At 38.3% G+C, this 26,909-nt stretch overlaps 2 protein-coding genes across 5 annotated transcripts in view; one reads left to right on the top strand and one right to left on the bottom strand.

The window, feature by feature from the left end:
* The first annotated feature begins 620 nt into the window (after nucleotides 1–620).
* Nucleotides 621–18,084, top strand: LOC139938461 (BTB/POZ domain-containing protein KCTD3-like). 2 transcript variants are annotated; one of them, XM_071934014.1, is made up of 17 exons: nucleotides 621–771; nucleotides 1,743–1,796; nucleotides 2,340–2,385; nucleotides 4,295–4,427; nucleotides 5,114–5,194; nucleotides 5,493–5,663; nucleotides 6,458–6,739; nucleotides 7,301–7,416; nucleotides 8,058–8,145; nucleotides 9,167–9,286; nucleotides 9,861–10,031; nucleotides 10,662–10,817; nucleotides 12,529–12,625; nucleotides 14,220–14,352; nucleotides 14,580–14,637; nucleotides 15,517–15,738; nucleotides 16,290–18,084. In XM_071934014.1, the coding sequence occupies exons 1-17, from the start codon at nucleotides 704–706 to the stop codon at nucleotides 16,298–16,300; spliced, it is 2,007 nt and encodes a 668-aa protein (XP_071790115.1). In that variant the 5' UTR covers nucleotides 621–703; the 3' UTR covers nucleotides 16,301–18,084. The 2 variants fall into 2 exon arrangements, with proteins under 2 accessions (XP_071790115.1, XP_071790107.1); XM_071934006.1 differs by having other exon boundaries at nucleotides 15,517–18,084.
* A 4,172-nt stretch (nucleotides 18,085–22,256) lies between these two features.
* The window catches only part of LOC139938442 (usherin-like), a 64,776-nt gene continuing 60,123 nt past the window's right edge, over nucleotides 22,257–26,909 (bottom strand). For all 3 annotated transcript variants that reach the window (XM_071933977.1, XM_071933985.1, XM_071933994.1), the window contains one exon: nucleotides 22,257–25,435. In XM_071933977.1, the coding sequence (XP_071790078.1) occupies nucleotides 25,349–25,435 (87 nt within the window). In that variant the 3' untranslated portion in view covers nucleotides 22,257–25,348. The remainder of the gene's footprint in view (nucleotides 25,436–26,909) is intronic.

Raw genomic sequence — 26,909 nt, 5'->3', positions numbered from 1 at the left:
TGAGAGTCATCAAAGAGGACTCTAGTTTTTCGAGTTTTGTAGTCTCCCTTGAAACTATACCTGCTGCACTTTAGATAGACCATCCTCGAAAATGTTCCTTAATTATTATCACTACTGACCAGGAAGTATTGAGCTACAATTATTATGCAAGTCATGATCCTAGCCATCATAGGGGGGTGTTGCAGACAGGAAAAACTAACTGAAGTTAACAAATTGTATTCCACCACAAACTACGTGTTCTTGATAGGTCACACACAGGCCCTATAATTTTATAAAAGAAGCCGAATGTCTGAATTGTTAACAGAAAAAAAATGTTGTCATTGAGTCTGACAGGCCTACATGCACCATTTAGGTCTTTGAGCCTTGAGCTTTCTGTTTGTTTGTGTGTTTGTTTGTTTGTTTATTTGCTTGTTTTGTGTTGTCTGCATTTCTCCCACCAAATCTATGGGCGTTTCTGTTGCCGCCCCATACCCCACTGCAGTAGCTCATGGTCCAAAAATAGAAATGTTGACAATAGTTTGGTGCCATTATTCTTGTATGGTATCCAGACTCACAATTTTTACTATACATATTCAATACAATTTTCTACATTTATTTATGCACGATACAACGTAGCTGGATGTACACAACTGGTCACACTTCTTTTGATGAAAAACATGTATTAAACTCGACAAGATTGCGAAGAAAACAACGGTAAAACACCATGCATACATTGTTTGGATCACCTGGATTTTCTGGAGAGATTATTAAGCTGAATGTTGGAGGAGCAAAGTATGTGTAAATTTTGTTAACTGAAATTTTAATAATAATGTTTGTAATGAAAATAGTAAAATACACACACCACAATATGATTATATGCAGTGTGTGACTGTCATAAAAAAAAAATCGAAGTTGTGATAACCATAACCCTCCACACATCCTCCCGACTGTCGACCGTAGGGAGGAGGTGGGGGGAGATGATTGTCACAGCTATATATATTATTAAAGTAGTACAAAACTAACTTACCCTAGGATAACTTTCCGTATGGCGCCACCACTTTTTCACTCATTTTTACAAAAAGGGATATATCAATCAGGTAAATTAGATACTATATTATTTTATTTCGAATGAAAAAGTGGTGGCGCCATACGGAAACTTTTCCTTCTAATTTTCTGTAGTGTTATTTTGTTTTGGGCATGTGAAACGTACGCTGTTACGTTTCGGATAAGTCAATCAACACGGAATAAAACGGTCAAACATTTTTTACTGATGGTCCGCTTGTTTAATTTTTTTATCCCCAATACTTAGATACATACATGCTTGACTGTTTATTAAACCATTTCCTGAAGTTTTAATCGGAATATAATGCCATTTTTATAAATAACTATATAATTTGCCTCTAAAATCATGCCTTCTTTCCACAATTTCGCATGTCGCAAAATCTCTTAGTCTTACTCCATTTTAAACATTAACAACAACAAAATTGTTGGCGCCATCAATTTTTACACAAATTTTGTATCATTGGAAAACTTATTAATGACGCATGCACACTGAATCGAGTGTCTATTCTTGAGGTTTCAGGGTACATCTCTGAATAGTGAATTGAAATTTTCAAGTATTGTTGTAGATTCAGCAGAGGTTAGTGGAATTCTTTGGGACTTGATTTGAATGTGACCGATTTGACTTCTAAAGAAAACCCAAGTGACCTCAAATTAGTGGATAAGTTTGGAGAATAAACAATAACAAAATTATTTCTTTTCAGGTTTTCAACATCCAAGCAGACATTGACATGCGTTCCAGACTCCTTCTTCTCCAGGTTAGTTGAAACTTGGGAGAGTTTTCTTCATTTCGTATCTTCAAAGCACCAAATTGTCGTTTTTCATTTGTCTATGCAGTGTTTTGCATTGATGGTGTAGTTCGTGAGGTCTGATGGTTGGGATAGTAATCGGCATTTAATGCAGTGATCCATTGTGTGCTTCTCTACACCCACATTATGATAGGGCCGGTTTTGGTAACTCTGTTCAGTCCCAACTTTAGCAGTGTCCTAACTGTTGTTGACCAGTCCCAACTGTAGTATTACAGTTGGGACGGCCCAACTATAGCTGGGATCCAGGGACATATCCTTTTCCTTGTGTTTATGCAGAAAATTTGGACACACTGGTTGTACATCCTGGATATTCACTGTACCCCAAAGACATTACAGTTACACCCCCCCCACCCCTCCCCCCCAAAAAACCCAAAACAATTACAACAACATCAACAACTTTATCTCTTCAATATCAAGCCTAACAAAAATTCAATAACTGTTCATTGTTTTTAAGATGTATTGAAATATAACAATTTTCTCTTTTATTCCCAGCTTGATGAGCGGTCGTATTCCATCAGTCAAGGATGAAGAAGGAGCAGTAAGTGATTTAATAGTATCTCTTCAATTCAATTCATCAACGTTTATTTCCACATTGATAAGCACTTTAGAAAAACAAACCAATTGTTACAAGAACACTACTAAGTAATAATAATAATAATAATAATAAATCTTATAAAGCGCTGGTATCTAGAAAACTATTCACTGCGCTAAAATATGACCAAGGGAAAAATTAATGGTAGGCTTGACTGAAGAGTTAAGTTTTGAGATTGGATTTGAATGAAAAAATGTGAGGTTGTGATCTAAGGGTGAGAGGCAGGTCGTTCCACAGGCGGGGGGCAGCAACCGAGAAACTTCTATCCCCATAAGTTTTCAACCTGGAAGGTGGAACGGCAAGCAAGTTGGCATCACTGGACCTTAGCTGGCGAACGGGCTTATACGGCAGGAGAAGCCTCTGCAAGTACAACGGGGATGAAGTCTCTGTCATACAACGGTATGTTGTACAAAGGAGTTTGAAGATGATGCGTTGCTCAACAGGGAGCCAGTGTAGTGCTTGAAGAACCGGGGTGATATGCTCAAACTTTTTTGAGCGTGTTAGGATACGAGCTGCAATGTTCTGGATTCTCTGAAGGTGATGCAAGGTGGAAGCTGGAAGTCCATATAAGAGTGAGTTGCAGTAGTCAAGTCGAGACGTTACAAGTGCGTGAATGAGTTGCTCTGCTGTTTTGTCAGAGAGCAATGAGCGGATGTGGTTTATGTTCTTCAAGTGGTACATGGCGATTCGGGAGGAGTTTTTGACGTTGGTTGTGAAGTTCATGTGCCTGTCAAAGATGACACCCAGGTTTCTAGCTGTGTTGCTACAAGGAATGACATGGCCGTCAATCAGGATGCTGTGAATGGTGTTGTGGCGATGTTGACTTTGGGAGTTCAGCAAGAGGATGACTGTCTTATCGCTATTGAGTTGAAGTTTGTTTGCGACCATCCATTCCTTAACTTCGGCAACACACGCTTCTGTACGAGCAACTGCAGTGTTTGCGTCCGTGGAGACAAAAGTGGAGGCATAAAGTGGAGGCATAATACAAGAAGCCGAAGCTTAAAAACAGAATGCCTTTAACGCAAAAAGAAATATACTTAAATAAACAATATTGAACAAGGAAGACAAAACAAAACAAAGAAACGAAAACAGACAAACAAATGGATCTCTTAGTGGGATTGGAAACTTCAGGGCTCAAAATTTGGGGGAAAATTCCTCAAGACCACAGTAACTCAGCATGTTTACCAGATCAGAAGTTATTTTATTGTCCCTGATTGGGCAAGAACACCATATTGTCCCTTATTGGGCAAGAACACCATATTGTCCCTTATTGGGCAAGAACACCCAATATTGTCACTGATAGGCAAGAACACCCTATACTGTCAGTGATTAAGCAGGGACACGCTATCGTCCCTGATTGGGCAGGAACCTCCTATTATCCCTGATTGGGCAGGAACAGCAACTGCAGTGTTAGCCATACCCATTCCATTCAGCTATTTAAATTAAAATTAACAGTGAACAATCTGTGTCAAGCAATTTTATATTGACCGACAATGGAACTTGACAGCTGGGCCCAATTTAATGGCTCTGCTTACCGTAAGCACAGAATCGGCGCTTACGGAAGCAGGGAATTCTGTGCTTACGGCAAGCGTATTTCACGGGTTAGCGGCGAATTTGGGCTTCTGCGCGTGCGTACTTTACGTTACTAGGCATTCTACGCTTACAAGGCTAGCGCAGAAATTTGGCGCTTGCACGTAAGCGGAGAATCGCGATCGCCTCTTGCTGCAAAAAAAGAGTTTTATGTCTGGATGTGTATAGACCAACAAACTTTTGAGTGAAAGCAGCCCTTTTGGAGTCATATTATTTGTGTTTTTAAATCAAATTTTGGTATAGGATTATCTTTTTTTCCTTGAAGATTTTTATTGACCGTGACCCGACAGTCTTTGCTCCGATCCTAAACTACTTACGAACGAAAGAGCTGAATCTTAAAGGAGTTGATGTACAGACGTTACGCCATGAAGCTGAGTTCTATGGCATTTCACCGTTGGGTAGGTCTGACTAGTTTGTGTCACAACAGATGTTTTTTGGTTGTTTTTAAATAAGTTGCTTTAATTATTTTTGATACAGTTGCATTGTTTAAGACTTCATATAAGATTAATAACTTAAAGCAGACTGCCCCTTTAACTACAAGTAGTCTCTTCATGTTCATTACCAAGACATTGTTAAAGTGATCTTTATTTGAGCCAAGAGAGTTATTGCAAGGGTCAATGTGCCAACCTTTTTGTTTTGGAAATAAACACATTTGCAAAGAAGAACTAGTGTCATATTTGTTTCAGGGAGACGTTGCCTTAGATTTGGCGATTCAGGCTGTAAAAAGCATTTGGTATGAAATGAATATGGCTGGAAAGATGTTTTACAAGTAGATTATAATGATCCATACAAACATGCCTTGAAATTGTGCATTTTTCCTTTTACTTTGTGAACTAACGTGGGTTGGGGTCAGTAGATACCAACAGATTTGTAGAACCAAATTTTTTACTTCACGAAATGACAGATCGTTCATTTTATAGCCTATTTTGCCCAATGCAAGGCAACAGGTCTGTTTAACCTTCTAAAGAACATTTATGTAGGTTACCCCAAACCAAAAGTTTACAATGTAGTTTCATCTCGAAGCCTTGCTCCGTGCTCCAAGAAATCTTTAACTGATGCTGGTAAATTGTTCTTATCTTGACAGTCAAGAAGTTGACGTTATGTGAAGATCTGGAGAGATCGTCTTGTGGTAATGTGCTCTTCCACGGATACCTCCCTCCACCTTGTGAGTAACTAGTTTATAACTAGATTTTAAAGAATGCTGAGCTCAATTGTTGTCTGTGTTTGCAGCGTACGCTGTCTAACGCCCTCTATGTCAGCTGTGGACATGGAGTATCATGCACACTGCACTTGAAGGAATGAATTCCTATAATCTTTTATGTTGCTAACAACAGAGACTGGAAGTCTGTTAGTTATATGGTGTTAACAAAAAAGCATATGCCAAGTTATAAACTATTTATGGGACTTATGACAAAGTTACAGCCTGTAAACCAATGTCCTACGTTTTCTACTGTTCTCATTAGCTTTTCCACCCAGGCTGGAGCGCAACGAGCATCGTCACAGTCTCTCAGTGGATGCTGAGACAAGACCTAGACCGACGCTGGCGAGAGGAGCATCGTTAAGAGAGTCAACTCAGAGACCAGTGTCTGCAATAGAACCAAGATCAGTCAGAACTGACTTAGACATTCCTCTGGGTGAGTCCAGAATTTCTCATATTTGTATTGTGTTACTCATGTTACATTGCCCATGTTAAGCCCGGTTCATACTTCCTGCGAATGCGAATGTGATACGAATGTTGACGTCACAAATTCGCAACGAATAATTTCGCAGCAGTTGATTTGTGCTCAACTCTCCTGCGAAGAGCTGTGACGTCAAATTCACGTCAAATTCGCATCGCATTCGCAGGAAGTATGAACTGGGCTTCAGTGGGTCATAGCCTAGTAGTTTAGAGTATTGAATTCAAGTTCTTCGGGATGTAGGTTCGAATCTCGACCATGACACTTGTGTCCCTTGAGTAAGACACTTCACTATAATTTATTCTCTTCGTACGGGGGTATAAATGGGAACCTGGGAGGGTAAAGGTTGATATTGTGTATCGAAAAGCCACTGGGGCACCAATCGGGTCGGGGCTGTGTACTCCCCCCTGGGATCTGAGAAAGATTTCAGGAATGTTATTGGCCAAATGACCAGGGCCTGATGTAAAGTGCATTGATACAGTTACTGTAAATTGTGTTTTATAAGAACTGGTTTATTATTATTATTATTATTAAGCAGAAAACTGCGTATAAAGTTTCTGCAAAGCAGAAATGAGCAGGATGCCAGTCACAAATTGTACTTGTGACACAGTAATTTGGCTGGTAACCTATTCTGGTAAGCACAGTTCTGTTGTGCGTGCTTAGCGAATTATTGTGCTTAAGTAGCTCTATGAATTTGGGTACTGGCAACAAACTACTGATTTCTAATCTTCTTCAATATCTTAAACTCCCAGAAACCTGTACAGATCCTCGTAGGGTACTCATCGTTGCTGGCCATCACAATTGGATCGCTCTTGCCTACGCCCATTTCGTCTGCTGCTATCGCATCAAGGAGTCCACAGGATGGCAGTTAGTCTTCACCTCGCCGTATCTTGAACGGACCATCGAGAGGGTCGCACTGAACTCCAGGGTCCCGCTGAGTCAGTCCGAGGGAAAGGAAAAAATGGTGGCGGTGTCGTACGGTAGCCAGATCAGACTCTGGAGCTGCCAGGATGAGAGCAAACGCAATCAAATCGGTGAGCATTTCCAAATCATTAAAACAATTTGAAAACATCAATCCATAATCAGAGCTGAAGTGATTTCTTAACCCTGACTGCCTTGAGCCCATGTCATACTGTATATTTTACCCCTGTGCAGTGGAATACAGCCCTAGGGAGGCCCTAGGAGTTATTTACCCCACCGTTACATGAGGTTCCGGTCGTACGCTTCAAGAATACCCCGGGGTTTTACCACTTACCCCTACTCCAGAGCAGGGGTTGCTAATCTCTGGGGTAGATCAGGAGTAAAGCGATCCAAGTGTGAAAGGGCTGACTGTTATTCCAATAGACCTTTATCACGGTGTGGCCATCTTGATTTTACTCCATTCAAACTCATTGTAACCAAACTGAGGCTGGACGAAATAATAGTCTGGTGCCATGCGCAACGAATGTTAGCATTCATTACCATTGTTGGAAATAGGGAACATGACCAAGATGGAAATAGCGTGATAAAGGTCTGTGGGTTGTCCCTTGGGAATAGAATAGTGTGAAAAAAGGTTTTGGTGCTAAAATTACTAACAACTTCGTATTGTTGTGCAGGTACCTTTGATCTCGGTGTCCATGTAGACTCATTGTTCTTCATCGGTAGTCAACTAGTGGCTACCAGTCATACGGGTAAAGTAGGCGTCTGGCATGCAGTCACACAGCATTGGCAGGTAAAACAGTGAAATTCCATAAAAGTTAATTATTTTATTTTTATTTAATTTTAATTTGATTACCTTCAATGCACAAATATGTAAAAAATGACATCGGTGCAAAAGGGAAGCCCCAAACAGGCACACATGGCCACTAAATGGGGACCCTTGTTCACACATCAAAACCAAAAGACAAGGGACAAGCACAACTACTGACAAACAACCGAAGAAAACAAAGAAATACTAAAAAAAGTAAAAGCAAATCACAAAGAAGATAGAAAAACTACAATTTAAAAAAGACAAACAATTATTGCACAAGCATGATAAAAATATACAGGAGAACTGTTTTATCCAAATTAAAATTTTGTGCAAGTAGTTTTTATGTCTATCTGTACTCTGTAAAATTAGTACATTCCATTAAACATAAAAAAACCAAGCCCCAATATACATTCAACCATAACGTGAAATTTATGTGATCAGGCAAACCACAATGGTCAGAGTCCAACAGTCTTGTTGTTGAGTTTACCATAAATAAAATTTGTAAGGAAGGATCTTATTAAATCATCCAAAGAGTTTAAATAAAGAAATAACCAAAGTTGTTTGAAAGTCTATTGGTAACCATGGTAACCAGATGCATTTATTAATAATTGTTGTCCCTTCAGACTCAAGAAATGTGTGCGATTGCTAGCCATGATACAGCAGGGTCCTTCCTTCTATTGGGATGTACAAACGGCTCCATCTACTACATAGGTCAGTATTACTGGACTACTTTTAGGATTGTGTGTCTGTGTTTAATTGAAACTTGTGGCTTCTGGTTAGCCGTTCAAATTTTCCCCCGATTCCAATCTGAACTATGAGACAGCATATAAAAAGATGCAAATGTCAACCTACTTTCCCCAGGATCGACCAGGGGCTGATTTCATAAAGCTGCTTAAAGCCATTATACACTTTCGGTAAACAGTATTGTCCAAGTCCCAAACTTCGTGTATCACAACTTATATATAAAATAACAAATCTGTGAAAATTTAGGCTCAATCGGTCTTCGGAGTCGGGAGAAAATAACGGGAAAACCCACTCTTGTTTCAGCACGTTTCGCCGTGTCATGACATGTGTTTAAAATAAATCCGTAATTCTCGATATTGAGAATTGATATTGTTTTCTCAAAAAGTAAAGCATTTCATGGAACAATATTTCAAGAGAAGTCTTTCACCATTACCTTCTTTAAACCCTGTAAATTATTTGTAAATCTGTGAACTTTAAAAAAAATTTCAGTACCGAAGTGTATAATGGCTTTAAGGATACCAGTCACAAATTAGACATGTAACCTGGTAGTTTGGCTGTTAACATCATTCTGGTAAGCACACTTTTTTTGTAGTGCTTAGCTACTTTGGTGTTTAAGCAGCTCTGACATTGGGCCCTGGATTAAAAATAGAACACTATAGTCTTCACAACCACAACTTTGGCATACAAAATGTATCAGAAATTTTAGGTAATCAAACATATTTTAGTGGGGGATTAAGAAAAGACAGTGACACCAACGAAATGGATGTCAATCATTCTCCCTGAATTGAATCAAACTAACGTATTTGAAGAAACAGAATCGCGCACATGTAAAACTCAATATATTTGGGACCAAGTTGGTCGCGAATGTTCACATACGCGTGAGAATTGCAAAGTCTATTCAACCAAAATGCAATGTGTATGATGTAGGCCATGAAATGGTTTGCTTTATGAATGCTGTGTGACATACAAGCCTTTTTTTCCTCCCTAGATATGCAGAAGTTTCCATTAAGAATGAAGGACAATGATTTATTAGTGACTGAACTGTACCATGATCCTGGCATTAATGACGCAGTTACTGCCCTCAGTGTCTACCTCACTCCAAAGACAAGTAAGTCAACCAAACACATGATATTTAGGGCAGACAGGTTGGTGTATCCATGCAAAGGTTGTGGGTTCGAATCCCACCCGGGTGATTTGCCTGTGGATTTTGTTCACAGAACTCAGGAAAGTACAGAGTTTACATTTCACCGTACATGTTATATTCTAGATAAATAAAATTTAACCGTATGGTCTCAGAGCAAAAAAAAAACATGTTTTAGGGATTTGGCTTAAGTATAAAGTTTCCAGTCGACGCCCAACTGTCTGTGCAGTTTGCCATTGCATTCGGAAAGCATTCAGATTGAATTGCTGAGGGAGTGCTCCAAAGGTAGGACACATATACGTAGTTATATATGGGTTGATGTGGAAGGTTGCCAGAGGTGCCCTTAAATGCCTCGGCTCGAACACGTTGTAGTGGCGTCCTTTGAAATTCAGCTTCCCAGCGAATAAGGATGATTAGCCTCCCAAATTCTTATAACTGTTATTTCCCTGATGCAAGTTTCAGATAATCTAAACTTAAAGCTGTTGTTCAGTTGTTTCAAGACATTTTCCCTAAACTTGTCGATCTCTCTCGTTAACACCAGGTTTGACAGGTAACTGGATTGAGATAGCTTACGGCACTAGCTCAGGCAAAGTGCGAGTGATCGTACAGCATCCAGAGACTGTCGGACAGGGACCACAACTTTTCCAGACGTTCACGGTTCATTGTAATCCCATTTCTAAGGTCATGCTGTCGGAGAAACATCTCATCTCGGGTGAGTTTTAGACTTTGAGTAGTGAGACTCGTGACTCATCTGACGTCATCATCCACAGTAAATCCTGTTGTGCCCTTTTGGGAAATGTATACTCTAATGGGTTAATTGCAGGAATGAGATTCTTCCGCCTCTTTTTTTTTTCAGTTCTTATTTTTTAAATTCCCTGACTTTGGGAAATTTACCCTGGAACCTTTCACTTTTAGACATTTTAATTGACAAAAGCGACGGGCGAGTCGTATCTCTTCTTACTAGTCTGACAGCGAGTCAAATTTGTTTTTCTTGTCACAAAAATTGGGGGTTCGGTGGTACAATCCCTAAGAGAAATTGTTCTAAAGTTCGTAAAATGGTTTGACAAATCTTGATGTGTGCTAGAGTTAATGTGGCCCCAATAACAATCACAATCATTTAGTTTAGTAGACAAACGTTAAAACACGCAAGTAAGTATTAGTCTGGCTCATTTCTCCATGTTCTATACCACAATACGTCGGCGAGTGGGGAAACACCCAACTCAAATTTCCGGGTTTGGAAGACATACTGTGGAGTCTAATCCTAACCTTGTTCCAGTTGTGGTATGTTGTATGGGTTGTTACTAAATTGGCTTTATTTCATCAACAATATTTTTTCTTGCAGTGTGTCAAGAATATAATCATGTGAGAACATGGAATGTGACGAGATTTCGCGGGATGATCTCCACCCAGCCTGGCTCCACTCCGCTGAACTCCTTCAAGATTCTCTCTCTAGAGGAAACAGAGCCACACCCAACCTACGCCGCTGGAAATGACTTTGGTAAACTCAGTTCAATCCACTTCAATAATCAGTTGAGGTTTGCGGTAGCTTCATGTTCAAATCTCTTTTGAGTAGTGTTGGTTCTGAAAAGATTTTAACGCTTCAATCAGCATGCTCTGATCGTCTTCAGGAGAAGGATACTGAAGCTTACTGATCGAACTGTTGAGTTGTCAACCACTGGTTCTTTTCTGAACCAACACTACTCAAAAGAAATTTACACGTGGTGTTGCCGCAAATATTACGTGATTATACAATGCACTCCCACTATGCAAAGTTTTGAATCCGACTTTTCTATTGTTTATAAGAGATGTTAAATTTGCATCGGGGATAAAGAATATTAATTTTGGTTTTTACCCATACATCGATGTGTGTCAGCACTGTATACTCAGTACTTTTCTATTGTTGTGTCTTGACTCAAAATTTGGGGATCATGTTTAAGAAAAAAAGTTGTGTTATACGTGTATGTGACAGGTGAAAAATGTCAACTCAAAAACCTTTTTTCTTGGACTCTATGTAGTGGTTAGTTTTGTGCATACATTCAGGAATTGAGAAAAACAAGTAACCAACAGCCTCCTTATTTACATTTTATTTAGTTTATTTTATTTTATTTTACCATTAGTGTCCAAAACACCAAAATGCAATGTGTAGCGCAAAATGAAAACCCCAAACAGGCGCACATTCCCACTAAGTGGGGATCCTTGTTCACACATAAAAAAATTCAACAATTATTCATAACAAAGCAAAATACAAAGTTAGAATCTTGCAATAGAAAACATGGAAGTATACACCAATTCAGGCGCGCACTGGGCGCGCAGTGTGTTGAGCACCGCGCGCCATTGCTGAGGTGTACATGTGCCTAGTTTTGTGCACAGAGACATGAGGAAATCATGTTCCTTTTCACACTTTATGGATGTTAAATGTTTTTCTCAAGGACTATCACAATTTCCTTAACAGGAAATCATGATATACCAGTGTAGATCACTGACCACAAATATTTGTAACTAATAGGAACCGAATCATCTTAAAAATGGTGCTTGTCTTAGGTGAATTAGGGGGAAAAGACGCGGAAACTGTATAAAAAAGTCACTAAAATTAAATTTTGTCAGAATTTCATTTTTTTTTCCTCTGTGCTTAATTTAAAAAAAAAATATCAAGAATGTAGCAAATCGTCATATCATGCAGCCATGTGCAAGAAATCGCATAGATTGTCGAGGAAGACATTAAATTCCATAAAAAGAGAAAAGGGAAGCGATTTTCTGGTGCCTTTGTGCACAAAATTAGGCACAAGTACAACGCAGCAGTGGCGCGCGGCGCCCAGCACTTGCCTGAATTGGTGGATACAACTACCCTGTGTCGCTTAAACCAACGTCCCACCAGAGAGTGTCAATGAATGTGGCTCACATCCACCCTCTTCTACCAGTCTCATGAGTTTGTGTTATAGCTTGCCAGACCCAAGTGAACATATGAATTCCCAACTCAAAATGTTTTCTTGTTCTCTTCAGTTGGAATTTCCCTCTTTGTAATACTGACATTGAATCTAACCTCTGTGCGAGCTGTGGCTGTGGCTCGAGCCCCTCCAGCCATTCAACAGCCTTTTTCCCCAATAGCAAAATGGCTGATGAAGCCGCATCCATTAGCCAGAGTGGATGTGTGGTGTTACACAGAGAGCCGTTTGAGACCCTGTCTTCATATTATTCTTTCGTATTTGCAGGACCCTACGGTGACAGAGATGATCAGCAAGTGTTTGTCCAGAAGGTTGTTCCTGAGACAGACCAGTTGTATATTCGTCTTGCATCCACAGGGCAGAGGTAAGAAAGTAAATTAGGACCTTAACCCTCCTACTGTTGGATCATTCAATGTAAATGTTTGCATTCAATGTAAATGCATACCTGCAAGGGAAGGGTGGTTGATATTGTATTGAGAAAGTCTTAGGAGCACCACGGTCTGTATACTCCCAGGGAGCTGAGAGAAATGAGATGTTGGGCCATTGCACTAATGTAAAGCCCATTGATACGGTTATTGTAAAATGCACTGTATAAGAACTAGTTATTATTATTATAACTATCATCCATAGATAAACTATGCCTGCCTGTTGTATGATATTATTATATCATAAAGTAAAACGTAGTACATACTCAAGCCTCCTACCATTGTCTGCCTGGTAACCTGTTTCTGCTAAGTAAGATTTTTCTGCGCTAAGCATTTCTGTGGCTGCTTAAGCATCTCCATGAAATGAGTCTAAAAAAATGATATCACGAGGTGAATGCATCAACACAGTTCACAGTCAACCCTCCTACTGTCTGACCATTCAATATCGTCCACTGTGATTTTGGATGACATAAACTATGCCAGCCTACAATATGATTGTGGTGAATGCATCTGGTTTTCCTCCCTCGAGAAAACAAATTGAACACTTTCGATCTCTGGCTGTGCTCCGTGGTCATAATGAGTTGATGTGGCTGGCAGCCAAAGGCGCGCTTGCATACCATCTTCACACACGTTGTAGCTGCGTCCTTCGCAATTCAGCTCTTAGCTGCGAGTAAGGATGATTAGCGAGTAAGGATGATTAGCCCCCCCCCCAAATTATTATTATCTACACAGCTGTCTGACCATTCAATATCAACCACTGTGGTTTTCTCTCTGGTAACTTGTATCTGCACAGCAAGATTTTTTTGTGCTAAGCATTTTCTTTTTTGTTTAACCCTTTTAGAGACCAATAATTTTTGTATAATCATCACCGTATGCTCTGACGTTGCTAATCTTTTTTTCTTTTTTTTGAGTAGTATTTTCAGGTAAAATGTTAGGAAAATTAATAAGAAACAAAAATACATGTAGATTCTATGTTTACATGGGAAACATTGGAAAATGTCAGTTCAGTTCCAAACTTTTTCTTTGACCCCGTTGTTTGAGCAAAATATTGCGGTTGTTTGCTTGAAGCCGCTGTGGTCTTTAAAGTGTTAAGAATCTCTATGAAATGAATCTTAAAGACATTGGACATTATTGGTAATTGTTAAAGACCAGTCTTCTCACTGGTGTATCTCAACAAATGCACGAAATAACAAAAACTGTGAAAATTTGAACTCAATTGGTCGTCAAAGTTGCGAGATAATAATTGAAGAAAAAAAACCCCTTGTCACACGTAGTTGTGTGCTTTCAGATGCTTGATTTCAGGACCTCAAAATCTAATTCTGCGGTCTTGAAATCAAATTCATGGTAAATTACATGTACTTCTTTCTCAAAAACTACGTTACTTCAGAGGGAGCCGTTTCTCACATTGTTTTATACCATCAACAGCTCTCCATGGCTTGTTACCAAGAAAAAATTTGAGTTAAAAATTATTTTGAATAATTACCAATTGTGTCCAGTGCCTTTAAAGTGAACTTGAATGTGTTATTTCTCCAGGGTATGTTTGATCCGGTCTGTGGATGGCAGCATCATTACAACCTTCAGAGTGCATGAATGTGAAGGGTCAAGTAGGATGGGGTCACCACCGAGGCGATACCTATTCACTGGACACTCAAATGGATCCATTCAGGTGCGTTCTTAAGGGTGAACCCCACTAAATAAACTCCCGTAGCATACAGTGCACTAAATATTCATCAATAGGTGAACAAATACTTAGAAGTGTCTTAGCTTTTTAAAGTAAAGGAGAAATTATTCACTGACTCTTGTATTTATCTTCTGCTCAATTTGATATAGGAAGTCCAAAGTTATTCTCCCTTCGACAATGTGAATTGAGACATTTGTATAATTGACTTTCAGATGTGGGATTTGAGCACAGCATTGGATCATCTGGTTAAGGCCAACAAGGGGGAGAGAGGTGAGTACACCAGGAAATCTCTCTAGTATTAGAGACGATAATCTTTAGACAGGATTCGCAGGCCATCAAGCTTTACACCAAGCTTTACTAAGGGAATCAATGTGTGGTGAAGAGGTTTTCAACTAGTGGTTTAAGCCCAACGAGGCCTGGTTCTTGATAATTTTACCGAGACAAAGTCTAGGTAAATTATCAAAAACCAGGCCTCGGCGGGTTTAAACCACTAGTTGAAAACCGATTCAACACATTTTGATTCCCATTCATAAATACCTTTTCGGTCAAAAAAAATCAACGCTTTTTGGTCAAAAACTTAAATCAAATGCAAAAATGATAATTGTTCAATGATTTCTTTCAACACACCACCCCTCCAGCTATGAAATGGTAAAGCCCTCAGTGACACTCAAGGCACTTTAACATACGGTATTTTCCAGCAAGGTATGTGGGACCTACTCCTAACATAGCACCAGCGTTATCATCATCATCATTCTCTGAATCCATCATGGGGGATGTACATGTACAAATGTAGAGCCGTCCAACCAATGCTATCTGATGCGGATTGCCACAGCTGCCATGCCCGAGAATTCGGCGGTTAGCACCATGTAATGTTTCAAAATGTGCTGAAACTGAAGAAAAAAACGAGTTGTGCCATGAGGGTTGTGGACTCCAACTTAATTTTATGACAGAAAAATATGCAAATCGCAAAATCTTGAACACTGAGGGCGCACTTGGGTTTTTAAAATTAACAAAAAGCTACTTCTGTTTCCCCCCCCCACCTTGCTCCCTTGAATTTTACTCAACTACCTTGAACACCCAGAAGAGTGGATATGTGCGTTTTATAAGTCTTTATTATTACCTATGATTTAATCCCTTACCACTCTCCAGCTGAACCTCATCTTCCCGGTGGCCCATCTGAAGAGGAACTCATCCGCCTCCTCGGACACTCAGAGGTCTCCGCCTCTAGGACGACGACGCCCTCCATGAGCCCTGCAACATCCGCCCAGATGCTACCCATGAGAATCAACCATCTACGCTCCGGCTCGGCAAACACTCTGGCCAGTCAAAGCACCGAGGAACTTCCAGGTGCAGAGGGGGGACAAACCGGAGGTGAAAATACGGACGGGAGTTATTATGACCTGAAAGTTACCCATTGCTAGAACAGGCGGGAGAGCCAAAGCGCTCCCACGGCAACACTCTAAGTGGCTGGCTTTAACACATCACTGTTTATTGTTACTGTTATTTAATGCAGCACTTGGGAAACTTTATTTCGTCAGCTTTCTGTGACAACAAAGGAAAACTGCAATATTGTGGCCTTATTTTGGAGAAGGGGAGCTTTAAAGTCTTTAAAAGTGTGGGGCTCAATTTCAAAGAACTGCTTTTAAGCATAAAAAGTAGCTAAGCACAACAAAATTATGCTGACTAGAATAAGGTTACCAGCCAAAAATGCAATACCACATGCACCATCTGTGACTGGTACCCTGCTCATATTTGCTGAGCAGAAAATTGTTAAGTACATTTCGCTGCTTGAGCAGCTTTAAGACACTTGGCTGCTCCTCATGGGACAAGTAAGAAGCTGTGAATTTCTGTAAAAAAAATAATGCAAGATAAACTTTTGCTTTTATATATTTATATTATATTTTTGTTTTATTTTTGTACAGGCGGATGGTAGTTTACTTTTCACCAATGAGTGTGAGTAAATCATGAAGTCATCCCAGTTTTCATCATCTTTTTATTTTGTTGTTTTTCGTTTGACATCAGACTACCTCTCTCATGTTTGAAAATGTTGAATGATTGAAAAAATGATTAAGTGACAAATTAAATCAAGATTTAACCAGTAAGCGCTGGAAGACGTGCATACATGTTAATGTTTTCCATGCCAGAAATGAGATGAGGTGTAAACACGCTTTGGCCAAGGTTCTGCGATTCACAATGAAGCATCTAATAATAGTGGCTTCTTATATAGCGCTCATGGCGCTTCAACATTATAACCCACGGTCACTGAGCCTTTAAATCATTCCTTAAACCATCTCAGCTCCCTGGGGAGTATACAGCCAGTGCCGCCAAATATCTAGCGCACTGAGCTAATCAATCACAAGAACCACCTCCGCCCTTGCAGGTACCCATTTACCCCTGGTTGGAGAGAGGCTTATGGTTAAGTTTCTTGCTCAAAGACACAAGTGTCACAACCAGGATTCGAACCCACACTCTGCTGAACTGAAAAACCAGAGCTTGAGTTTGGTGCTCTGATCAGCTCAGCCACGATACGCCATATGCAACAAATATTCAACATCTCATATCACAACCAATCCATGTAAATGTCATGAGAACCTTTTAAAGACTTTTTGTTTGTTTTATCCAGGTTTCGTTCTGGTAACAATATTCTCAAACCAAAATATTTTGCCAGTATTGAAAACTAATCGCGGCACTTGGCACAGAAAAAAAACTAGGAAACCCTTACGCTAGTAGAAGTAAAGCTTGCATGTGTAAAGGTTGTAAATGCATACATGTTTGTAACAAGTGGTAAATGTATCAGTCATTTTCTTTTGAAATCCTCCTAATTGACTGTTCATTTAAATATTGTTATTCTTCAATGTTATTATTGGTAATAGATTTTACCATATTGTCACAAAGCTTTATGATATCATGTTGTAAATGCACCTAAACCACATTACATTATTAAATTGTGTTAAAGGGAGGGTACACCTTTGTTAATTACTCCAAAAAGTTAATGACCATAAAATGTTAATTGGTAAGACAACAATACTCGACCGATTGTAACAAACAAGGTGTCAAAATCACCGTAATAAAATTTTCCATCTCCCAGTATTTTCATTTTTAGAATACGAGTAACAATTTTAAATTTATAGGTGCATTTACAACAGCTGCGTTACTTTTTTTTAATGTCTTTATAACCTAACTAGCCAATAACACCACACACATTATTTTCAACACCGTTGCTATTTGAGTCATATCCCCTTTTCACTGTAGTGATTACAGTACTGATAACATAAAATGAACCAGACTTTAATAGATGTTAAACTAATTTGCATCAGGGATAAAGAATCTTGTTTTACCCAAACACCGATGTCTGTTAAGCACCGCATACTCGGTATTTACTCTGAGTTCTGTGAAGAAAAACCCACAGGCATCTCACTGGGTTGGGATTCGAACCCATGATCTGATCAAACGAGAGTCAGGCTGTTTCTTAGTCTATTTTTTAGTTTTTGTTGGTTTTATTCAAAGAACAAGGTTTCACTGCATTGTTATATAAACCATCTACCATCAGATTTGACTCATTCTTTCATCCTCTGGTCATGTCCCTTGTGTTTCATAGTAATTTTCACTACTTATTTTCATTTATATAAAAGCTAGACTAACCATTTTCATTCAAACTCATTTTGATAAAGCCATGACTGAATTGGCAGCTTCAGCTATGGCTGGATTGCCGCGTCGTCCTGCGCTGAAGTATTTTTCTTTTTTTTTGGGGGGGGGGGGGGGGGGGCGAGGGGAGGGGAGGGGAAGATGGCCGGTCTGTGAGCACTCTCCCGAAGAAGTCAAGAGGGGATTCACTCAGGTTTGTGAATTATGAATTATGCCAAAGTTTTGGGCAAGTCAAGTTGGGGATTTGTGTCTTGATGCAACATGGACATGTCCAGAAAGATGTGGTCAAAACGCTACTTAATGTTAATTCCATGTTATTTAAACCGTGCATGCACATGTATTTGCTTCATATCATTGGCATGGCTAGCTTATTATTACACTTTATATTGTTAATTTATGTAAATTTGTTGAGCCCTTCAAGAAAGTTATTGGTAATTTGATACTGTCTAGAAGGCTAACTAGCAACATAACAGATTTACTGTGAATTCGTTGTTCTTGGAAATAAGCACATACTCAGACAAATGAAAAATTGCAATGAATGACTGGTGCATGACATTTTTAAAGTTGAGTTTGTCTTCAGAGTTTGAGTGGAAATTTTGAGGTAGTGATTTGAAGCACCACGGCAGCCCGGGAACTGTTTACTCCCCAGGGAGCTGAGAAAGATTACAGGAAAGTAACTGGTCCAATGACCAGGGCTCTAATGTAAAGCGCAATGATACGTTATCGTAAAATCCACTATACATGTATAAGAATTAGTAACTATTATTATTATTAATCAAATGACAACATATAACACAAGATAACTTCTCAGGCTATATGAATACTTTGTACACGTGTATCTTTCAATTTTGAGAATATATTTCAGATATTTACGAATTGAGTAGTACATATGCCCAATACAGGAGTGCTTTGGGGATTACTGTTGAGTTTGTGTAGCCTTGTATCATGGCCTCTGTCTGTGGCATTCCAGTTTCATAGAGCTGCTTAAGCAGAAAATATTGCTTAACAATTGTCTGCTAAACAGAACTGAGCAGGATAGCAGTCACAAATTGTACATGTGACATGGTAGGTTAGCCGGTAACCTTATTCTGGTTAGCATAGTTTTGTTATGCTTAGTTACTTTTTGTGCTTAAGCAGCTCTATGAAATAGGGCCCAGTTGATAAACATCAAGTATGCAAAGAGGTTATCGCAAAGTGGGGAACTATTTTTGAAGTTAACTTCACTGTAGAACTGACGGAGATCTTTATTGGATGCCAAACTCACTGTATCTTAAAAGCTAGTGTTGTGAAAAGTCTTGAAGATACACAGTGTTTCAAACCATAGCACAGTGTGTATGTTAAATGGAAAATGCTGAAGATGAAGTATGTAATGAATGTTAAATCTGCATCAGGATAAAGAATACTATTCGGTATGACACCAATGTGTAAAAAGCACTGTATACACGAAACTTTCCCGGGGTTATGTGATGAAGAAAAACGGGTCTATACCTTGGGTGGGATTGGAACTCAAGACCTTTAGCGTTATAGAGCAGATATCTTACCTAGAAGATGTCCAGTTGGTGAGACATTTGCTCTTGATTGTCACAGGTCTTTGGTTCGAGTCCCACCCAAGTATAAGCTTGTGGATATGTTTTGAAGGATGCAGAAAAGAGAGTACATACGGTGCTTAATACCAAATAGTATGAACTACGTATTAATAAAGTTTGCAGTGTAAATAAGATATATTTAGTTTAAAATAATCTGTTGATGAATTTAACAATATATATTTTGTTTTACTTAGTGCAATATGAAATCTGCTTGCACATAATGTTTATAATGTCTAAATGTAAATAATAAAACACAGACAAGTATGTATTCTTATTATATTTTCAACAGTAGACAAGATGGCAAAAGGAATAGAATATTATAAAACTGGTGTGTGAATTGGAGACTTTGGGGGTCTAGCGATATAACGGCAGGTATTGCAAATATAGAGTCCCATGTAAAGCTGATGGTTACAATTTCATGATTCTACTTACTCTTAACGAAAAAAAGGCACTTTTTCTGTGCTTAAAGATACTGGACACGATTGGTAATTGTCAAAGACTAGTCTTCTGGCTTGGTGTATCTCAACATATGCATAAAATAACAAACCTGTGAAAATTTGAGCTCAATCGGTCGTCGGAGTTGCGAGATAACTATGAAAGAAAAAACACACTTGTCACTCGAAGTTGTGCACTTTCAATGCTTGATTTCGAGACCTCAAATTCCAAATCTGAGGTCTCGAAATCAAATTCGTGGAAAATTACTTCACAATGTTTTATACTATCAACCTCTCCCCATTACTCGATACCAAGTAACGCTTTATGCTAATAATTATTTTGAGAAATTAACAATAGTGTCTACTGCCTTTAACGTTAGCATATTCCACATGTAACTGAGCAAGTATGTTTTGCTTGCATGTAATCATGTAAATGAGCGTTCTTTGCTGCAAGGATATATTTTAGGATTGCGAAGCTTACTCAGTAAGCAGAGAATGTTGAACGAAAGTGCAGTATTTTAAGGCTTTCTGCATCGAAGATCCATGAAATTTGGCCCTGGTTTCTTATTTTAATTGAACCACACCTGATTGGTTGGTGAACTTCGGTATGGTAACTTGATCAAACAATATGTGTATATGGCAAACAGTTAACATGAATGTAGAAATAAAGGTTCAAATATGTAAGAGCTTAACATGTTTCTGCGTTGATGTTTTTTATTACGTCTGTTTATGTATTGAATGTTTACTTCTTCGTTGATTTAACCCCTCCTACTGTCTGGCTATTCAGTACCATCAACTGTGGTTTTGAATAATCTATAATAACATTCACAGTACTAAAGTATACACAATTAGCCTGTGTGAATGACTTGTTTTAAATAGTCCGTTAAAGGATTTGGGTACTTTTTGTAACACAAAACACAATGTCCACAGATTTACATCAAACACTACGTTTTTACATGCTAAAATAATTTTTGTCTCATGATCACTGAGACGAAAATTATTTTCATGACATTGTTTTACTCATTTCTCAAAAATTACATCACCTCAGCAAGTAATACTTTCAGGGAAGCTTCTACCATTATTATCATCAAACTGTGTAAGTTTGATGTAAATCTGTGGACATTGTGTTTTTGGCCTACAAAAAGTACATAGAGGAATATTGAATAGTTTGGACGGATGAACTACAGACAAGTCTAATATAATATTTCCTTAATCCGAAACCCTAACCCCAAACCTGACCCATAATAACCGTTACACCAAGATTCACCCCAACCCTAATCTGACCCAAACCTTCCTTTTCCTTAAACCTAACTCTAACCCGAAAACTAACCCTAACCCTAAAACTATTTCCCTCCTAACCCCAACCCTAATCCCGACTCCAACCCTAACCCTGTAACTAACCCCACCCCAACCCTAGTACCAACCCTAACCCTAACCCCAACCAAAATACCCCCAACCCTAAAACTAACCCTATCCCCTAAAACTAACCCCAAATCCCAACCCTTGGTAATTGTCAAAGACCAGCCTTCTCACTTGGTGTATCTCAACATATGCATAAAATAACAAACCTGTGAAAATTTGAGCTCAATCGGTCATTGAACTTGCGAGATAATATAATGAAAGAACAAAAACACCCTTGTCACACCATGGTCACACGAAGTTGTGTGCTTTCAGATGCTTGATATCGAGACCTCAAATTCTAAATCTGAGGTCTCAAAATAAAATTCGTGGAAAATTACTTCTTTCTCGAAAACTACGTCACTTCAGAGGGAGCTATTTCTCACAGTGTGTTATACTATCAACCTCTCCCCATTACTCGTAATCAAGAAAGGTTTTATGATGATAATTATTTTGAGTAATTACCAATAGTGTCCACTGCCTTTAACCCTTAAGAGACCAAACATTGCTTATCTTGTGTTTTTTTGGCAGTGGTATTTCTCAAAAACTACGTTACTTCAGAGGGAGCCGTTTCTCACATTGTTTTATACCATCAACAGCTCTCCATTGCTTGTCACCAAGATTTTTTTTTAAAACCGCACAACCCTAAACCCCAACATTCTTAATACTAATCTTGATACTAACAATATTTGTGAATCATGAATGAGGGGTTAACATAGATGCGGGTTATCAGAACACATGGGTGTCAAACAACATTATAATAATACAGGACTGGTTTGAGAACAATATTAGCGACACGCTTACCAAGATAATCATTCGCATTCAACCCAATATGAATGTTCTTTATTGCTTTCACTTATCCCATCACAAAGGCACACATTATCTTATCTCATTTTATATTTATTTTGATTGTATGATTCTACTTTTTAAGGTTGGCCCATAGAAAATCATTAAATAAATCTTAAATTATTATTACAATTATTATTGTCTGAGTAAAATCCAACTACAGGTATATCAGGGAAAACCACATTTAACATGAATATGAGAAGAAAAATGATATAGTAATTATACTTCTGATGGGTCTGTTTTAATTGATTACCTGGAGAGTTCATAAAATATTTTGAAGTACATCTTATATTCCACTTGAGTTATAGGACGGAGTTTGACAAATTAAATAAATATTGTTTTTAAATAATATTTGGTTGATAACAATATTGAAACATATTTTAAACGAATGGAAATGAGATTTTGGAATGTGTGCTCAGTTTCAAATGACCGTTACTGTGCTATTTTCATTTCATAGAGCTACGAGCCGTGAGCACTAGAAAAGGCATGCTACAATTCTTGCTAACATGTGAACGCTTTTTCCTGCTATAATAAGTGTGAAAAATTGCTTACTGTTAAGCAGCGCTATGATTTTGGCCCCAGGTGGAATGTTTGGTGAGTTTCCATTTCTACAGTCAGCAAACCATTCATGATTTGTATGAGACCAAATACCCAAAACTAATCCACAGAGTGAGTCCGATGGGATAATTCTACAATTAATGGTGGAGATTTCTGTACTCCATTTTAACAAGCTGTTATAAGAACGTTACAGAATTGGTAAGAAAACAAAATCGTGAAGATCACATATCTGAATTGTCGTATTTGATGAGAAACAAATAGTAGTTTAAGTTTGCGTTTGAAGTTTATCGCTCAGTGAGCGTTATATTAGTTTTTCATTACGCAACAAACAACAGACAATTATCAAGAGTAGTGTTCAACTCTTGCAAAACATTTGAAGCGAATACAGAGTTTTGAATTCAATTGCGCTTCACATTTATATTTCCAGGAAATTGAGCCGGGCTTAATTCTTACAATTAAGAAGTGATGTTACTGCTGTTGAACTTTCTATCAAGTCAAACCCTCTTACATGTACCTATCCCAGTCAATTTATCCTTTTTTTAACAAACAAAAAAACAGCAAACTATTTCAGAAACACAAGGTATAGTAACAGGTATAGTCTTCAGCCTCTTGTTTCAGTTTAAAATTATAACCTTTAAGCATAGTTTAAAAATACATTAGATTTGAGTACAAACTTTTACAAAGTACAAGATGCCATTTTGTGGTTAAGTACAATTCTTTGTTCACCCTCATATTAGCAGGCCGCCAATTTTAGTCACCCTTAAAAAAAAAAACTTTGTCCCACTGAGAAAATCAAAGATTGGAAACTGTAAAAAAGCTTAATATTGTTTCCCTCATGCATTAAAGCAAAAAGTATGAATACACAGTCTATAGACCTCTATCATGCTGCCACAATCTTGGTCAAGTTCCTGCATCCAATAACAATCATGAATGTTTACATACCAAAATGCAACCAGACTATTTCTTTCTTCCAGCTTTTGGGGCCGATTTCACAAAGATCTCAATTTGATCATAACTTCAAATCAATTGTAGTTGCTAAGTAAAGTGTGATGTCACAATACAAATCACTACGGTGATACTGAAAATTTGTCTTGTGATGAATTTTATTGCTTTGTGAAATCGGCCCCAGGTTTGGTTACAGTTGTTTGGATTGGAGAGATGAACAAGATTGCCGCCCCATGATAAAGGTTTATATAATACGTGATGAATGCATGAAACCCTACACATTAAACCTGTTTATCAAATCATAATTCTATATCAATCACCATTGCTCAAAAATAAAGGCACTAAATTATCCTGCATAAAGTATCAAGTATTAAATTCGTTTTTAGCATTATTTCTGCAAATACTCTGCCTTTCAAAAATCAGGCACATTTCTGATGGGTAGCCCTTGCAAAATGTCGCTACAGTAACAAGATTAAATCTCCGATAGTTGAGATCTACAACAAAAACATGAACTTTTTTACAAATTGAAACATCACACATGATTAGTAGAAGCTTAAGGTCACTTCAAACCTACGGTATAAAAAATATTGCGTAAAGTTACACGGTACAAATATTTTATAATTTTGTGTATTATCAATAAAAGACACGGCACAAGGCTTCAATAGACCTACATTTAAACCTGACTCTAAATGTTTAGTACTTTGCTATATCAAAAACTAAATGCACGAATCAAGTTATTTTAAGTACTGGACTACTTGAAGTAACTGTTTCACAAGAAAATATTAAAAGTTCACTTAGTTGTTATATTTCATGGAGGAATGTCAAATTCTTCTGTATATTTTGTTTCAGCTTTCAGGAATGATTTTAACGGTGGATTCTGCTTATTGTGTTACAATAGTTTTTAATATTGCAGAAATGTTTCAGCACTTTATTTAAAAATTTTAAAGTAAAACTTGCCTCCACACCAAAGTCATACTGAACTTTTAAACACAAAAAAAGGAAAAACCAAAACTTAATTATAAAAATAACACGGCTGAAAGTTCAACGAGAAACTTTTGGAACACAAGGTTGGTAACCATGGTAACAGACTTGCCAATGGGTGTCTACCATTTCCTCCATTTGGGAGTCAATTCCTTGTGTCAATTTGACAGCTTGAAATAGGTCAATACGGTCAATAGACCTTATTGAATATGACGTCACCGTTCAAATATTTGCCCTACAAGATGGCGTCTGTGAGTGTGTGCGTGTTTGTGTGCGGGCTTGTGCCGTGGATGCCGGAAATGCTGCGCGCAAACGGTTTGACTTAACACAGAAAAGGGTTATTCAATACAGTCAATACTCGGTGCATCAGAGTCCTCAGAATGTTTGTTGTGTTTATTTCAAGTTTTATGACAGCTACAACACACAATTGTTGCATAAAACAGACTCAAATATGTCAACTGGAAAAAAAAACCTCACAAATTTCAATTTACTATACAAACTTACAGTTTAGGGAAATTCCCAAATAAAAAAAAGTATATTTATGTACAGGAGTGTCTATAAGACACCATGCTCTCTTCTCGGCAGTATTTATAGGTGAGTGTCGGTAAACATTGTCTGCTCCTTAGTGTAGCTGTACGGTTGGCTGATATGCGTCATAGTATCTTCATCATATCCCTGTAATCAATTAAGACACAAATGGAAACTCATTAAGAAATCTTCAATTCTCATGTTCAAAGACCCTGGACCCCTTTGGTAAATGTCAAAGACCAGTCTCCTCACTTGGTGTATCCCAACATATGCATAAAATGAAAAACTATATTACTTCATAGGGAGCCGTTTCTCACAATGTTTTATACTATCAACAGCTCTCCATTGCTCGTTACCATGTAAGGTTATATGCTAGTAATTTTTTAGTAATTACCAATAGATAAATTCCAGTGCATTTAATTCACATGAAATGGAACATGAAAATGTTGTGTAAACAAGAAATGCAACTTTGGATAAAAAAAATAATAAAAAATGGCCAGCCACACTACATTTTGTACATGTACAATGCTTATGGAACTGTTAATAAAGAGGTCGTTCACACGCCGTACTAAAGTTGGTCTAAGTCCACTTAGACCGGTTCGGGTTCAACTTTTGTGCGTGTGAACGCAAATAAAGTTAGACCGGATCGGGTTTAAACCCCAAAACTTAAACCGTCCAGCGAGGCGGTCTAAGTCTAAACCGGTTCGGGTTTATCTTTTAACACTGCGTGTGGACAGAATGACATCCGGTTTTAACTCACAACGGACGACCCATTGTGTGGTTCAATGCACACGCCCGGGACCCGGAGTATTTGTATACGGTTTCTGTTGCCTCTTATGCTGAAAAGCACCGAGTATTTATATTACTTTCTTGCCGCTTACCGAGTTGGCGAAACCCTCTCGATCGGTGTATGCAGTTTAACACAGGCCCACGCCCATGATTTATTAAATTCTGAAACAAAATTATATTTTCCAAGCTTTTTTTGTTGAGTGTCCTACAATAAATTGAAACTGCTTTTCATGCGTATACTACGAGCGCAGCGAAGAAGCATTTTTGTAATGCTTCTCACATGTACAGCGCTGCCATCCCATAGTGATCACTCTCTGATATCCCATAGTTATCCATCACCGATCCCGTGGATGTGCCTTTCTATTACTTTCAATCTTGGAGAATGAACTGCAGTGGGCGCGAGGCTGTGTGTAGGGGAAATTCCCTACGCCAGCAATATCACCACGTTGTTGGGAAGTTGGGAAAATACTGCAAAGTACATGTATTTACGTAACTTGCACGTGTGTAGTTGTGTTTATGAACGAATCAGAATAAAAATCGCGGCACCAGCTTTTGAGAGATCGCAACTTCCAATCGATTGAAGTACAAACTAAAAGTATTTATTAAATCGGAAACAGTGGTATAAAACAAAACACAAAAATGAAACGTGTTCTGTTTCATGGAATATGGACAATATTTTGGTGAGTTTTCTCGGCGGTTTGTATCAATATTTTGTTTGTTTAAAAAAATAATTTCGAGTCGTGTTCATGTTTGTTTTAAGTGCCCATATCCTCCTAACGGTAAAACTGTTACCGCGTTCGATTGAGCCATTTGTATCCAATAATTATGCCCT

This window comes from Asterias amurensis, chromosome 1 (assembly GCF_032118995.1).
Source record: "Asterias amurensis chromosome 1, ASM3211899v1".
Lineage (NCBI taxonomy): Eukaryota > Metazoa > Echinodermata > Asteroidea > Forcipulatida > Asteriidae > Asterias > Asterias amurensis.
The sequence above is the reverse complement of the archived record's forward strand: the minus strand, read 5'-3'. Positions and strand labels throughout refer to the sequence as shown.

Bases quoted from the DNA above. Each gene is read 5' to 3' on its own strand.
- LOC139938461 (XM_071934006.1), top strand. From the start codon at position 704: ATGCATACATTGTTTGGATCACCTGGATTTTCTGGAGAGATTATTAAG. The intron at 7,417-8,057 runs GTAAAACAGTGA...TTGTCCCTTCAG, and splicing joins CAGTCACACAGCATTGGCAG to ACTCAAGAAATGTGTGCGAT. The intron at 10,032-10,661 runs GTGAGTTTTAGA...TTTTTCTTGCAG, and splicing joins GGAGAAACATCTCATCTCGG to TGTGTCAAGAATATAATCAT.